The following is a 16,831-nucleotide window of genomic DNA, read 5'->3' as shown; positions in this document are numbered from 1 at the left end:
TTATTTGCTCTTCACAGGTGCAGAAATTAAAGCTCCCAAAGCAAAGAACTCACCAGATTAAGATGTGGAAAGACATGTTACACAACGACCACAATTCCCAATAAGAGATTTGGAAAATGAGCAACAACCAAGGAACAGTAGTCACTGATCCATTAAAAAATGATCCATAGTAATAGTTAGGTAATTATTTAAATTATTTTGCCATGTACAAAATTCCCAAATTTTTATTCCAAAAACATTTACCAACATGTTTTTTTTTTTTTTTACATTTAAATGTTTTAAGCTTTACTTAAATTTTACAATCCAAGTATAAGTGAATGTATGGGTAATTTTGCAAAATGTGTTAAATATTTTATCTACACTTATTGTATAACTGGTGGTTTTTTTTTCTGTAATTGCATGGTTTTGTAAATAAGTTGTGTAAATAAAATGTCCTTACGCAAGCTTGATCAAGTGAGTTCTTTAATTGATTCTAAAATTGAATTCATAATACTGTATGTTTATATATTTATGTCATGTTATTTAATAATTTAACAATTTAATAATAATTTATGCATTTAGCAGACACTTTATCCAAAGCGCCAGTGTAGGGATTGTGGACGAGTAAATATCAGCAAATGTCAAATTTAGCAAGTTTTTACTAAACTTTAGAGTCAGCAGTTTGCTTGACAGTAAATAAGGATCTAATCCTTAAGTATCTGTTTTCTTTAAATTGTTTGTTGTTTTTCGTTGGTGGTGAGGTGTGCTATTTTGGTGTGTTTTCGATCACCAAGAAAGGCTACGCAAAGGTACTAAAGATGGCGGCCAAACTGCAGCAATAAACATCAGCATTGAATTTACAGAACTGAACTTGGGTATCATGTGGCTCAGAGAGGAGGGACTCAGTGTTCACAGATCTGACATGATCTAATGTGTTTGACAGAGACTTTGGTAGAAACTATTCAGTCTGACTCTTCTCAGAGTGAACACTTGTAAAATGGGTCTTTATTCAGTTTTTCTGTTCTGTGCATCAGCAGGTATTTATTTGGTTAATTATATATATTTTTTCTGTTTTATTTAGAACATTTCATTGAGAAGAACTGTTTTCTTTTTCAGCTGCTGTCTTTGGAAATGTCATCAAAACAAACAAAACTGATGTTGTTTATGAAGAGGGTTCAGATATTACATTGTCCTGTAGTCATTCACCTGTAGCTTCAGATAATCTCCACTGGTACCGTCAGTATGAAAGATCAAAACCTGAATTTCTTGTACTCACCTTTGCCAGTGCAAAAGAAGCTCAGCGGTCTGATGTAGATCCAAGGTTCTCTGTTGTAGTTGAAAAAAGGGAAAAAATCCATGTGGATCTGAAGATCTTCTCTGCTGCTGTATCAGACTCTGCTCTGTACTACTGTGCTCTGAGGCCCACAGTTACAGGAAACACATCAGCTCTCTACAAAAACCTGCTACAATGAGAGACAAGAGAGAAACAGAGAAAAAGACAATGAGGAAGTAGTAACTGCCAATTACAATAATATGTCAGGGAAATAACAATAATAACAAGAACAGTGAATAAATCACAGGCAGTTACCTAAATCAAAAGGTAGACAACTCATTTAATCAGTGTATTGAACAATCCAAAACATTCTAAAGTAAGTGAATCTTTGGCATAATAAAGATGAAGTACATTAAATCCTTACAATATTGTTATTTATTTGACAAATCAATTTAGAATATCCTGTAATTCAGGAAACAGTCAAATATGACAAACATTAAAACATCTCAAATGATTCTCATGTGCAACACATGGGGCAGGATCATGAATGCCACACGATGGCAGTGTTCACACACATTCACATGGAGATAATGCTACTTTTTATTCTATAATATATATATAAAATAGTTAGACTATTCAATTACCAAATAAATATTCTTTATATTTTCATCAGTAATATTTCCATGTTCATGAGAAATGGCAGGAAATTAGACACAGTGAAAAATGCAAAGACATCAAACCATTCCTTTATAAAGCAGGAAGTTCTTGTGTGTGTTTGTGACTGATCTGCAGTGACTTACAGCTCAGAGCACTGAGAGCCTCAACAGAGAACTGAGCTGATCTGATTGAACATGGACAGATGCTTCATACTGATTCTCATTGTGGGAACAGGTACATTATTTATGAGTGAAAACAATATATATATATATATATATATATATATATATATATTCTTTTTTTTCTTTTTCTTTTTCTTCATTTCATATGTTCTTATTTTTGACAGGTTTGGTGACTGGAGACAGCATTGAGCCAGATAAAGGGACAGAAAAAAACTCTCAAGAAACAAAAACTGTCAAGCTGAGCTGCTTATACAGTACAAATAGTCAATATGTTGTGCTTTACTGGTACAGACAGTATCCCAACAGAGAACCTCAATTCTTATTATACAAATATGCACCGTCATTGGGGGATAATGAAGACACCTCTGATGATCGGTTTCATTCAGCTACAACACAAACATCCACTGAACTCACTATTACTGATGTACGTCTGTCAGATTCAGCTCTCTATTATTGTGCTCTAAGAGTAGCAGCCCAGTGATACAAAACATGAAACATGTCATACAAAAACCTGAAGCTCTTTTCACTTTGAAAATATCGAATGAAAACCACAATCAGAACCCCAATCTATCCAGCCCTGAATGTAATAAAATATGTGGTCACACCTGTGAGAGTCTGAATTGGGCCTGTCATAAAACTTAAAAAAAAAAAAACTTAACAATATGTTCAGGATATCATGTTGGATATCTCCTTTTCAGATCTGTTGCTCTACCTTTTTCATTGTCTATACAATAACAACAATAATAACAAAATGAGTCTGGTTGAGGTTCTATCAATATTCACAATTGATCTTGGTGAGACTATTTTCTACTCTTCAAATATTTGGTTTTGTTCCTTTATTATATTGATTTCTTTCCCTGAGTTCCTGAGTGACTGTATGAATCAGTTCCTGAGCAAATGCAGAAACTCAGAGCATCAAAATCATCACAACCCAGAGAATAGAAGAGCATCAATAGAACAGATCTAACTTAGTAAACATAGACAGACGGTTGGCTTATTGAAATCATGACTTCAAGTAAAATAGTCAGTGCTAAGGAAAATAGATAGTGTAATATGACTGAATTCAACCCACATGTGTTTTAAAATGTAAGCAAATATTTATTTTCATGTTTGCAGGTGGGATGGCTGCAGACCAGATTGGGCCAAATAAGGGTGTAAATGTCATCAGTACAGAAGAAGAGTCTGTGAGATTGAGCTGCTCATATGATACAAGCAGCAGATATGTCATTTATTGGTACAGACAGTATCTCAATAGAGAACCTCAGTATTTAATGTGGAAAGAGGCTCGTTTATGGAGCAGACCCCTGCAAATCCTCGCTTTGAGTCGACTACATCAGAAACATCCACTGAACTCACCATTACTAGTGTAACTCTGTCAGATTCAGCTCTCTAGTATTGTGCTCTAAGAGTTGGAGCCCAGTGATGCAAATTCATTTTTCTCTTTGAAACTGAACCACATCAAAACCACAATCTGTTATACACAGAAATTAATAAAGGATGTGAAAACATCTGTGTCTGAGACTTTGTAGAAACTGAACAAAAAAAAAACAATTAGGTTACATAGACTTTGGTGGTATGAAAAGTATAATCTTGGATTATAAAACTGATTATGTGTGTGTGTTTGGGGACATAAGGATCATTCTGGGGCAAAAACAGTCAGTATTCAATATGCAAAAATCTCAGACACTGCCAAAATCTATTAAATTAATTTTAGGGAATATGATACCATAATACTGTAAAAATAAGTCATTACTATTATAAACTAATGAATAATTAATTGTAGAATTGTTGGTAGAATTGTAATTTTTGGGTGAATGATTTCTAGAATTGGAAGGGTCTTTCAAAGAACTTTAATGAATGTATTTACTTAAAGCACTCTTAACTTTTTTTGGCCAAGAGAAGTCTGATGAAACAAATCAAAGTAGATGAAGATGCAAATGCAAATGCAAATGCACAGCATAATCTAATTATGTCCCATGGTAAGCACATTTTTTACTATAGATAATTGTTCAAAACTCCACATTTTGCTGTAAAATCACAGAAAAGTACAACATCTAACAACAATTTTCACACTCAATGTACCTGGAATGAACGTCTAAACTTGAATCAATCTCATGAACCTCAAAACATCACAAAAATCAATTCACCTGAAGATCAGCTCTTTATTAAACTATCACGTAAGCGTATGCAGTGAGGACCTGATTATGGGATTCAAAATCTATTTTAAATCTGGAAAACAAACTAAGTATTTACACTTTGTTGAAACATTTAAAACAAGTAGATTTATGAGATTAAATAAATAAAACATTTACGATTCAGAAATATTTTTCAGGTCACTAATCATATTTGTGACATTGACGTTGGTAACTATCATTATTATACATACACTGTTCAAGTCTGCTCTAACACCTCTGCTCTAGATCAATATTAGTTTGGTCATATGAAAAATTGTATAATAGCACTGTTAATATTATTGGTTAATTAATCGTTTGTGTTTTGTATTTTTCTTAAAAATCATCTGCTTAATAAAAAAAATTATACTTTTCTGCAGTTGCAAAAGTTTTCCTCTAACCAATGCAAAAACATGAGAAGCGGTAGATGGCATCATCACACAGAAAGCAGGAAGTTCCAGTGTGTTTGAGTGTGAAACTGCAGAGACTCACAGTAACACAGATCTGCAGCTCAGAGCACAGAGAACATTAATACACACCTGATCTGACCTAGTCAACATGGAAAAACACCTGCTTCTCATTTTAATTCTGACTTCAGGTACAATAAGACACTTTTATTGATATTGACATGATATTAATGAGATAATTTGAGATAATTTTGTGTAACTTGAATGACAAATTACTTTTATTTGTTTGTTTTAGGTGTGATGACTGCAGACCAGATTAGGCCAAATAAAGATACTGTTGTCATAAAGGAAGACGAGACTGTGACCCTCAGCTGCTCATATGACACAAGCAATATTTATGTTTATCTGTACTGGTACAGACAGTATCCTAATGGAGAACCACAGTATTTAATATTTAGACCTGCCCGATCGGCCACTGCAACTGGGAAACCCGCTGATCCTCGCTTTGAGTCGACTACATCACAAACATCAACTGAACTCACTATTACTGGTGTAACTCTGCCAGATTCCGCTCTCTATTATTGTGCTCTAAGAGTTGGAGCCCAGTGATACAAAGTCTATGTGAAGCCGTACAAAAACTCAAATTATTTTTCTCTTTAATCTCAAGCCACAACAAACCCACAATCTAAAATTCACACAATATAATTATACTTGTGGAAACACCTGTGTGTGGTTACTGAAAGGATAATGAAAAGGAAACAATCAATAGTAGAATACTTCTTGAATTATTATAATTATAATTTTTTAATTTATAATTATAATTTAATATCTCCTCTGCAAAATCTCTTGTATGAAGTCTGCCTGCCTGAGTCTCTTAAAGTTTTCCTCTCAAAGTCAAACTCTTTGTATAGTGCAAATTAACGTCCAATAAATGTCATTTTACTTCTTTATTTTAATAATAAATTGATTCTGGCATTAGTTACACTCAAGGAGGCATCATTCCTCAAATTCTTATATAAAGCTGAGCCTTATGTGCAATTACTCTACCAGTTTTCCTAATGCTTATCTCTTCTGGTACAAACAGCTACCAAACAGATCACCAACATTCATTCTGAGTGAATTTTCAATTGGTAAAGGAACTACTGAGGATGAATTTAAAGAGAGATTTTCTGCATCGCTGTATTCAACATTAAAAACAGTTCCACTGATGATCAAGAATCTGCGTGTGTCTGACTCTGCTGTGTACTACTGTGCTTTGTGCTCTGAGGCCCACAGTGACTGAAACACAATCAACAATCACACAAAAACACTGAGATCTACCACAAACCACTCCTGTCATCATGATACACTCACAAAACACCAAATAAAATCACCAAAAGAGAGAGTGAACAGAGTTCCATGACCATGAATTTCATAACAGGATCATAAAGTTAGTTCACCCAAAAATTATAATTTCTCATCACCCTCATGATGTCCTAAACCTGTATGACAGTCTTTCTTATGCAGAACACAGAAGAAGATATTTTGAAAAATGCTTGGAGACCACTAATTTTGACCATTGACATTGTATGAACAAAAACACTCAAAATATTTTGTTAAAGTCATACAGGTTTGGAACAACATGAGGTGAGTAAAAGATGAAATAAATGTAAATTTTTAGGTGAACTATCCCTTTAACCAATTCAACATAGATTTTAATTCCATAATAAATAGTAATAGACCCAATTAAACAAGTAACTAAAAGTAATTAACTACTTTCATGTTGCATTTAAAATAATTAGCCTACATTTAATGATTAGGACTTTTTAGGTTATTTGTGACAAAACCAATATTGTCTAATAAACTTATCCCATGTTTTTATTTTTTCTGTATTATGAATCTGCACTTTTCCATTTATAACTGAGAAATTAGATAAGATTGAAATATCATTCTATCAAATTTAATGCAAATTATTCTACAATACTATGACACTTTAGTGTCAAAATGAATCACAAATTCTTTCCGTCAAGCAGTGTATTCAGATACTGTGGTATAGTCAGTCTCCTCCTCCAGGTGTTTGTAAATGTGTTCAGTGTAACTTTAGCAAAGAGAGACTGAAGCAACGAGAGGGTTAAAACTGCTGTTCTACTGTGCATTCATCGATGTGCTCATTCAGTTTAGTTTAATTTAGCACACCATATTTATAGTATCATGATGACACACTGGCAAAAATATTGCATGTTGTTTATCCCAAATTTCTTGGGTAAGTAGATTTTAAACACTTTTCTTCAATTTGAGAATGATTGAATGAATTAAATTTGCAAATGGTTTTCGAAATTCCAGGGTGTAAATCTAAGGATGCCGTCCACCAGAATATGAGAGTTCAAACAGCGGTTGAAGGTGCAGCTGTAATAATCAATTGTTCATAGAACCACTGATCCATCGTCAACTCTCTTCTGGAACCAGCAAAAAGTAAATGGAGTCCCAAAATACATGAAGAACAGAGTTGCTACTTATGGAAATAATGAGGAAGAGTTTGAGAAGAGATTTAATGCAAGTCTGAACACACTAACAAAATCAGTTCCACTGACGATCAAGGATGTGCGTGTGTCTGACTCTGCTGTGTACTACTGTGCTCTGCAGCCCACAGTGACTAAAACACACTTAACACTAGGGTTGGGTATAATTTTTTTTTTCGATACCGGTGCCTGAACCGATACTTATTAAAAAATGCATTATATTAGCACTATAAACACATGATTGTCTGTTTCATTCATACTGGACGCCAGAGGGCACCCTCGCACAGAAAATCCACATATCCAGTCACAGAAATAGCAGAACTCATGACCCTCCAGGAAATCCCTTATATGGACAAAGACATGCTATTATAGCTGTAACTGAGTAAACAGAACATATAAACGTTTTGAATGATAAAACAAAGACAATAAACACACGACTGCGACAATATAGTTTATCTGTGTTATTCAAGCCATCTCTGGTATTTTCATAATAGTTAAGTATATTTATAATCCATTGTTAATCGATGTATTCTTTTTAAAGTAGCTTATGGAACATATTTTCTGCCTCATTCTGTGACAAGAAGCCACATCAGATCACAAAAGGAAGCATTTGACTGGTGTTGTGGAGTAAAAAGGTTATAATGTTCTCTTTTGTTGGACAACAGGTTTAGAAATGTGAATACAAGGGAGGATTAGCTTTAGGCATTTTAATTTAAGCATGTTTAGCTTAGTTATTACCTGCTGCCATCAGAGCAAGTGTAATTACTGCATTCACGCGCTCCTCAAATGCTCTCATTTCCCCGAGTTGTGCTTTTAAGTCGGAATGTGAAACAACATGGACACTCTCGTTACTACAAAGATTTGTTGGATTTCTGTTATTAGAGCTTTCCGACTTGAGTTCACGTGCATTTTCTCAGTCAGGAAATTATTTTTCAGGTGCGGTGCTGGTGAGGATGCTTCTTACGTCTGTTTCGGAGAACCAGAGGACAAATATTTCAATCGATCGTTCAGGCATATGCACCGAAATGAGGCACTGAAATCTGCGTTCTGATTCGGTTCTAGTACATACCGGTTATAGGTACCGGTGCCATATTGGTACCGGGTTTCAGTACCCAACCCTACTGAACACTCATACAAAAACATGACATTGTGGTCATCATTGAGGACCACTGCACAGGCTTAGTGCTATAAAAACATTACAAAACTAGACCAAAATATGTGTGACATTTTATGAGCAAACCCACACAAAAAAAAAGTTTATTTTAAAACAAAACAGTAAAGTCGGCTTGCAAAACCAGAACCGTTATCTTATTTTTCCTATGAACTATGTACATATTCAAAAAGAAAGAGGAATCGTATACTACAAGTTCTGTCAACACAGAAGGTAAAACTATTTATAAGAGGACATTTACTTAATACTTAAATATCTGTAAAGGTAAGTCAACATTTGCTATTCACATTACCGATGCTTAAGATAACAAAACTCTGACAATATTGTAGAAGTATATAACAACTTCTTAAAAAGACACTATGCTCTCACATCTAGCCCTTTACTATTGAGCTCAATTTCAAATAATAATGATCAAATAACAATTTTCTAATTGCTGCTGTACAACACATTACATCCATTCATAGTGCAGGAAAAACAGAAGATTTTATGGATCTTTCTTCTGTTTTCCAGAAGTAAAATGTAAACAGAGAGGAGGGACTACACAGATCTGATATGATCTAATCAATTCAGACTGGAGAAGAAACTGTTCAGTCTTCAAGTGCCCTGCACAATGGATATCTTTTCAGTTTTTCTCTTCTACAGTCTGGCATGTGTGTATATTTATATATTTATTATCGATTGTTAATGATTAGCTTATTTAAAACAAATCTCATTAAATATGTACCTCTTCTTTTTCAGCTGCTGTCTCTGGAAATGTCATCACACCAGACGAAACAGAGCTTTTTGCTGAGGAGGGTTCAAATGTTACATTATCCTGTAGTTATTCCTCTGCGGATTATCTATACTGGTATCGTCAGTATCCCGGTTCAGCTCCTGAATTTCTTGAGCTCATCCTCGATGGTATAACAAACACCAAAAAGTCTGATGTAGATCCAAGACTGTCAGTTAAACTCACTAAACAAGAACAAAAGCATGTGGATCTGAAGATCTCCTCTGCTGCTGTATCAGACTCTGCTCTGTACTACTGTGCTCTGAGGCCCACAGTCACAGGAAACATTTGGGTTCCCTACAAAAACCCTTTACCCAGTGAGAGAGAGCAAGAATAGAGCTGATGCAGTGACTTAAACAGTCTTAAACTGACATTATGACATTCACACAACATACAGTACTGTCTTTCACTCTGCATGCACTCCACTTTTTTCAAGTAATTTAATAGGTTCTATATGCTATAAAAAGTGTTAAATGATCATCACAATGTGCAAGCACATTTCTACCACAGGGCTGCAATGTTGTCAAATGTTCTTCAGAAAATGCACACATGGATCTTTTTTTCCCATGCATAAGGAGAAAAGCTGCAGCTGCATGGTTGATGCAGTATATATAATAAAAACAGAATATAAAATAATAGAATATAAACAATTTATAACAATACATACATAATACAATAGTTATTGAACAACCATTTTAGCTATCGTCTCTGCAAACACGTTGCTTTTTATCTGGATAATAGTCCAACTTTGCATGGATAAGCGATCCTTCCAGGATTATTTCAGTCAAAATAAATACAGGAAATACAGAAAAATCCCTGTGACAGTATAAATTCTGATGGTTTAATCACTTTAAAGCTTGATTATTTGAGGCACTTTTTCTTTTCACAAGAACTTCTTCTACTGATACAATACAAGCATTTACTTTAGAAAAACATGTTTTTGAAGGTGAAAAGTATCTCAGAGCAAAACAGCTGAATTTTTACACTTTGTAACTGAATATTCAAGCAAATCTGAGCCTGAACTTCGTCTGTATTCAAAAGCTACAAAAGAAATCAACCGTGTGGATCTGATCATCTTCTCTGCTGCTGTATCAGACTCTGCTCTGTACTACTGTGCTCTGGAGAACAGAGTCAAAGGAAACACCACAATACAGTGCAGAAAACTGATTCACAGTATTGCATCTACATCCCACATATCCAACCCCCATATCTGCTAGTTAACACAAGGGTTAACGCCCCTCTATAAAGCACCATATATTATTGCATGCATGGATTGTTAATTTAGATGCATTTGCTTTTTCCCAGGTTGCGAGGAAGGAGGGGCTTAAAGTATATCTGACAGTAGTTGTTGAAGCCGACATAAAATAATTTAATCTGAGACTGAAAGCACAAACACAATGATACTTCATTCAGTTATTCTGCTCTCTGCTTTAGCATGTAAGTACCATTGTTTTTTTTAAATGCATTACCTTTATAATTGCAGTTAAGTATGTACTGTATGAAGCATAATTTTATTATTCGGGGACTTATTATATAAAAGTGCACTAAAAGTAAAGGAACTATTTCAATTCTTCCATTTTATCAGTATAGTCCCCTTTGAGACTAAAAGGACAAAACTAACATTTAACATTTATTTGCAGGTGCCAGTAACGGAGATACTATTACATCAGACAAAACAGTGGAGTTTGTTGCAGAGGGTTCAAATGCTACATTATCCTGCAGTTATTCATCTGCATGGTCTTTACTTTGGTACCGTCAGTATCCCAGATCAGCTCCTGAGTTCCTTGTGCTCATCTCAGACAGTGCAAAACAAGCTCAGACGTCTGATGTAGATCAAAGATTCAGTTCTAAAATCAGAAAAGAAAAACAAAATCATGTGGATCTGAAGATCTCCTCTGCAGCTCTGAAAGACTCTGCTCTGTACTACTGTGCGCTGAGGCCCACAGTGACAGGAAACAAAAGTACGCTGTACAAAAACCTGACTCTAAAAGGAAACAACGGTCTTCTACAGACCCTTAAATCTTGAATTACTGTTTATCCAGACCCCCCTCTGGTATATCTAAGTATTGCGCCCATCCAGAGGAACCACAACTTTGAGCATTTTTGAAATGCAAACTCGTGATTATAGTAGGTAGAAAAGTGTCTAAAAATTTTTTTGCATACACAAATGTGGTCAATACACAATCAAGGCACAACTTCTTCAGATCATTTACTTTAACACTGAAAGGAAGAAACAGGTACATTATGCCCATTGGTATTTCCAGTAACTAAATGGCTTAATAGAGAGAGACGAGTAGTGGGGTTCAAGCATGTTTTCAAAAAATATTTTCAGTTTAATTATTATTTAGTGAAAAATGGTTTCCAAAGTAACTTTACGCAATTTTAAACGTCATCCACAAGGGGTCAGCCTTGCTCTCTCCATGTATGAGTGTATCATGTGACATGATACAAACCTTTAAAGAAGAGCACTATGGGATAAACATAGAGCTTTTGAGAGCACAGTTGAGTGAGTGAATGTTTGTTCATAGATCAACTATGTTTAGATGGGCTTTGATTTCCCTGTGTTTCACAGCACATTATGATGGTAAGCAAGCACATCTGTATAGGCCTGCTTAATAAGAAAAGGGTTTACATACATTCAGGTCAATACATTTTAAGTATACTTACCTAAAAATTTGTGTAAACTTACCTTTTTTCTGTCTATTTTTCCAGTGTCCTCGGGACAGGACAGGGTTGAACAGTCTCCAGGAGAAATAACTGAAAGTGAAGGAGCTCAAGTTATTTTGATGTGTAATTATACTACTACTTCTACAACTCCATTCCATTTCTGGTACAAACAGCTACCAAACAGATCACCAACATTCATTCTGAATCAATACACCACTGAGCCTGATTTTACGAAGCAATTTTCTGCAACACTGAACTCCACATCAAGAACATTTCCACTGATGATCAAGGATGTGCGTGTGTCTGACTCTGCTGTGTACTACTGTGATCTGAGGCCCACAGTGACTGAAACACACTCAACACTCACACAAAAACTTTTAGGGCCCACTTAAAGTCTGTGTGCACAGAACTCTACATAAAGCTCCACAGAATTGGAATGGTACCAGTAGCAGTCCTTTTAGTTCTATTTAACACATTTGAACCAAGTTGAAATCCATTTCACAATTCCACAAGTTAGAACTGTAGTGCTGTAAACTACTCGTATATTGCTTTCATATTCTTTCACTTATTCACTGCAGTTACACTGAGAGATAGGATGAGTCTGTGGAGATTTGAAAAAGAGCAAATGATCACTCAACTTTATTTGCCTCTCACAGTGCAAACATTATGATTCTTTGTGCTCTGATTCTACTATTGTTGTAAAAGTAAGTGGCATTAACTGATATTTGGCTTTTAGGTATTTACATGAAAAATAATTAAGCCAGGGTTATAAATGTCTGGATCTTTGATAACATTTACATGTATGCTTAGGAAATTCATTCATTTACCAGTTGTGCAGTGCAAACCTGCATGATCAAGGTGCCTTATAATATATAGCAGAAGATAATGACACTCTATTTCAGGAGAACTGTCACTCTGAAATGTTAACAAAATCAGTTCCTGTGACAATCATGGATGTGTGTGTGTGTGTGTGTGTGTCTCTGCTGTGTACTACTTTGATATGCAGCTCATTGTGAAACACACTCAAAACTGAAACACAAAAACAGACCTCTGTCCCATGACAATAATAATAATTTTAAAAAATGAATAAGAATTTTTAATTATTTAGTGCTCATCACTATAAATTAAAATTTTACATAAGGTCTATGCACCATAACATGCTCTTCATAATCTTCTGTGGACCTGCATAAGCAGATCTCACATTTATTTAGTCTAAATGTAATGTTTGGTTTAAAACGTGTAGATATGAGTGGGGTTTTTGTTAGCATCAGACTGGAAGAGGAGGAGTTTGGCACATAGATGTACTACATTCGCCATGTTGTCATTGCCACGTGACCTACTAGCATCAGTTTCGTTGTGCCACTGCTATTCATAAATCCTCTCCAGTGGCCTCATGGGATAGTAAAGTGTCCATCATATGCACACTTCAGAATCACGCCAGAAGCAGTAGGGCATCAGGGTACTTTTTGCCTACTCTTTGATGAGTACTGTGAATTCGGACATACTTCATTTGTAACATACTGTCCAGGGCTGTACGTTAACAGAACAACTATGTTTAGATGGGCTTTGATTTATCTGTGTTTTATAGCACATTATTATGGTAAGAATTTTTTTTCTGTTTCTGTATACTTTAAAAGAAAAGGCTTTACTACTTACATTCAGGTTACTAAACGTTTAAGTTCAATGCTAATAATTCATGTTAATGACTTGTTTTTTTTCTTTTCGGTCTATTTTTCTAGTGTCTTCGGGACAGGACAGTGTTGAACAGTCTTCAAGAGAAATGCCTGCAAATGAAGGAGCTCAAGTTATTTTAATATGTAATTATACTACTTCTACAACTCCATATCTCTTCTGGTACAAACAGCTACCAAACAGATCACCAACATTCATCCTGAATCAATACACTACTGAGCCTGATTTTAAGAAGAGATTTTCAGCAACATTAGACTCCACATCGAAAACATTTCCACTGACAATCAAGAATCTGCGTGTGTCTGACTCTGCTGTGTACTACTGTGCTCTGAGGCCCACAGTGACTGAAGCACACTCAACACTCATACAAAACCATGGGAAGTGCTCAATTTTATGTTGAGGTGCAAATCCAGATACTATTGACTTCTGGCCCATGACAATAACATGCGTGTAATTAAAAATAAATACAATTTTAATTTAGTGCTGTGCAAAGCGCATTTCATCTATTGATCACTATACATTTTAGTTTTACATAAGGTGTATGTGCAGTATACACAGACAATACACGATACTGGGTTCACAAGAATTTTAACACTATTTTTAAGAAATCTTCAATCACAAAATATAGTCTTTTATTCAACAGAAAGGCAAAAAAAAAAGAAGCAACACAAAGCAGGTGCATTTTGAAATGTTTTAACTAATCATCTGATAATGAATGTCACTTCAGTTCTACTTTCTGTGTATGAATTTTCACATGCAGTTAAAGACAGAACAATATCCAAACACTGTAAAAGGCTTTATCACAAACTCAACTGACTTGTTCTCTCTTGTGTGATTTCACATGAATATTTTCAGATCTTATAACTGTGCATGATCTACGCATTAGCTTCTAACTTCTGACTGAAGCTGTGTGACCTTCTAACTGAACTCCTTTCCACAAACTGAATATAAAAATGTAGGCTATTTGAATGCTCTGACAAAACTGCTATTACTACTACTACTACTACTACTACTACTACTACAACACACACACACTACATTCTTCATGTTGTCATTGTCACTTGACCTATCAGTGTCAGTTGAGTATACACACAAGTACACCTCTTCTTCCTCACATTTCCAGGAGTTAATAAGAGCCAAAGCATTGACATTGACAGGAGGCTCATCTACACTTTATAATCAACATTTAAGTATTAAATAAGAGCAGTTTCCAGTTCACTACAACTGAAAACAAATGCTACTATCATACTTAAATGGACAATATACATCCCAGGTGTCTGATTATGTGATTAAAACTGTTAGATATCACAGAGAAAGTATGTGACTGAAATACACTTAACAATCAAACAAAATGCTAGAATACTAGAATTTGTATCTGCACATCAAGCACATTAGGCACAATCTCATCTCACATATTTGAATCAATGTAAATCTGACTATGTGTAAAAACTAAATTTTCTATTCCCTACATTAAGGGTATGGAAGATTTAACCATATTCCTGTCTCTTTGCACACATACATATGTACAGAATGTAAATGTGTTAGATGGGAAGAGGGAAGTGTAGACACACCACCTAAAATCATATTTTAATTTCCTTTTTTATGTTTAAACTCTCCTCCCTTATCTTTTTCTACTGTTATAGTCAACACATTAAAAATGATAACTCAAATGTTGTTCAGTGTATTCATGTTTGCATCTGTTTATCATGGTAAGTGGGGGAATTTGTAATTTGTTAATGGTTTAACACCCTTATAGTTACAATATTTACAGTTTTATCATAACATGTTTTCATGTTTTTACAGAGTGTCATGGAGAAGACAGTGCTGATCAGCTAGATAAACACATCGCTGAATTTGAAGGAAGATCAGTAACATTACAATGCAAATATAAAACAGCTTCATCACAACCAGAACTTTTCTGGTACATCCAGAGAGCAAATGACTTTCCTAAATACATGCTGAGGAGAAACAAATTTGGAGCAAAAGATAATGATGCTCAGTTTCAGGAGAGATTTCATTCTGAAGTGTCCTCAGATTCAGTTCCACTGATGATCAAGAATCTGCGTGTGTCTGACTCTGCTGTGTACTACTGTGCTCTGCCGCCCACAGTGACTGAAACACACTCAACACTCACATAAAAACAGAGCAAGTGCTCAAGTATATGACAAGGTGCAAATCCACATGCTATTTACTTCTGTCCCACAATAATAACATGAATATAATAAAAAAAAACAGAATCATTTAGTTAGTGCTGTGCAAAGTGAATGTCATCAAATTTATGAGATCTAAAGTATTAATAAAGTATGAGGAATAATGTAGTTCATATTCTGTTTGTTGTGTTCTGAGGACTGACAGAGTTAGTAAGTAACCACAAGAGGGTACAATAGGATATGAATAGTAATCAAATGCCTCAGTGGTGTATGAAACAGATCTGGGGCCATATGTATAAAGCCGCTCAGAGTAAAAATGTTGTCCTAAGTGTGTCAAAATTCTAAGAATGACGTATTTTTACTCTTATTCCTAGACTTAAGAATAAGAGTGATTCATAAAGGTTCCTAAGTGTTAAGACTAGGTCTCAGCTCCTAAATTATTTAAGAGAGCTGAAGAGGTCTCCTAACCTAGTTAGGAATAACAAGATGGCAGCAAACAGGAGGAGACACACACTGTCCGATGAAGATATGACGCATTGGAGTTATATGATGATATGGAGTTGATAAAATGATACAAACTTGACCATCAAGATAGTCAATTCTTTCTGTAACTGACCAAGTAAGAAATTTAATAACTTCTTCCACTCTACAAATCAATGCTCTAGCTGCAGAAATGAAAGTAGCAATTACATTTTTTGGCTGGAAAACTGGAAAAATGCAGCAATGCACTGGTGAGTACACAGTAAGCAGGGTCTTAACTATTGTGGCACTAACCTCACCAAACAAAACAGTGGTCAAAAGTGATGTGTGAAGTTTTTTTTTATTTTAATTTTTTATGACCCTACATTTCAATTAAACCATCAAAATATGAGGGGGAAAAAACACTGACCAGTGCTGCCAACTGCTTTCAATTGAAAGCAGTTAAAACAGCTGCTAAATGTTGCTAGATTATGTCATAATGGCGAGTTCACTGATCTATATAAATATAAATATAGATCAGTGGGAAAGTCTTTGAATCTAGATAAGGTTTGTCCAAGAAATAGATTTTGCTAGGCTTTTGAAAAAATCTCAAAAGGGGTGAGGAAGTCACTAAATTGGCAACACTGACATTGACTACAACATAATCAGTTGTTAATATTTCATTGGTCCTGTCTTGTTTTTGCATGTGTTCTTAATTTCTTTGTTTGCCAGAATGCCAAAAAATAATGCCGCCAT

General features: G+C 35.0%; 1 gene segment (V, D, J or C); it reads left to right on the top strand.

Moving 5' to 3' along the window:
- Positions 1–15,135: 15,135 nt before the first annotated feature.
- Positions 15,136–15,604, top strand: LOC107558644 (T-cell receptor alpha chain V region CTL-F3-like). The segment is given in 2 exon segments: positions 15,136–15,175; positions 15,270–15,604. Coding segments are annotated over 2 exon segments (375 nt in total).
- The last annotated feature ends 1,227 nt before the right edge of the window (positions 15,605–16,831 follow it).

This window comes from Sinocyclocheilus grahami, unplaced genomic scaffold, assembly GCF_001515645.1.
Source record: "Sinocyclocheilus grahami isolate Dianchi unplaced genomic scaffold, SAMN03320097.WGS_v1.1 scaffold21.1, whole genome shotgun sequence".
NCBI classification, from domain to species: Eukaryota; Metazoa; Chordata; class Actinopteri; order Cypriniformes; family Cyprinidae; genus Sinocyclocheilus; species Sinocyclocheilus grahami.
Note: the sequence above shows the minus strand (reverse complement) of the source record. Positions and strands in the feature narration are given on the sequence as shown.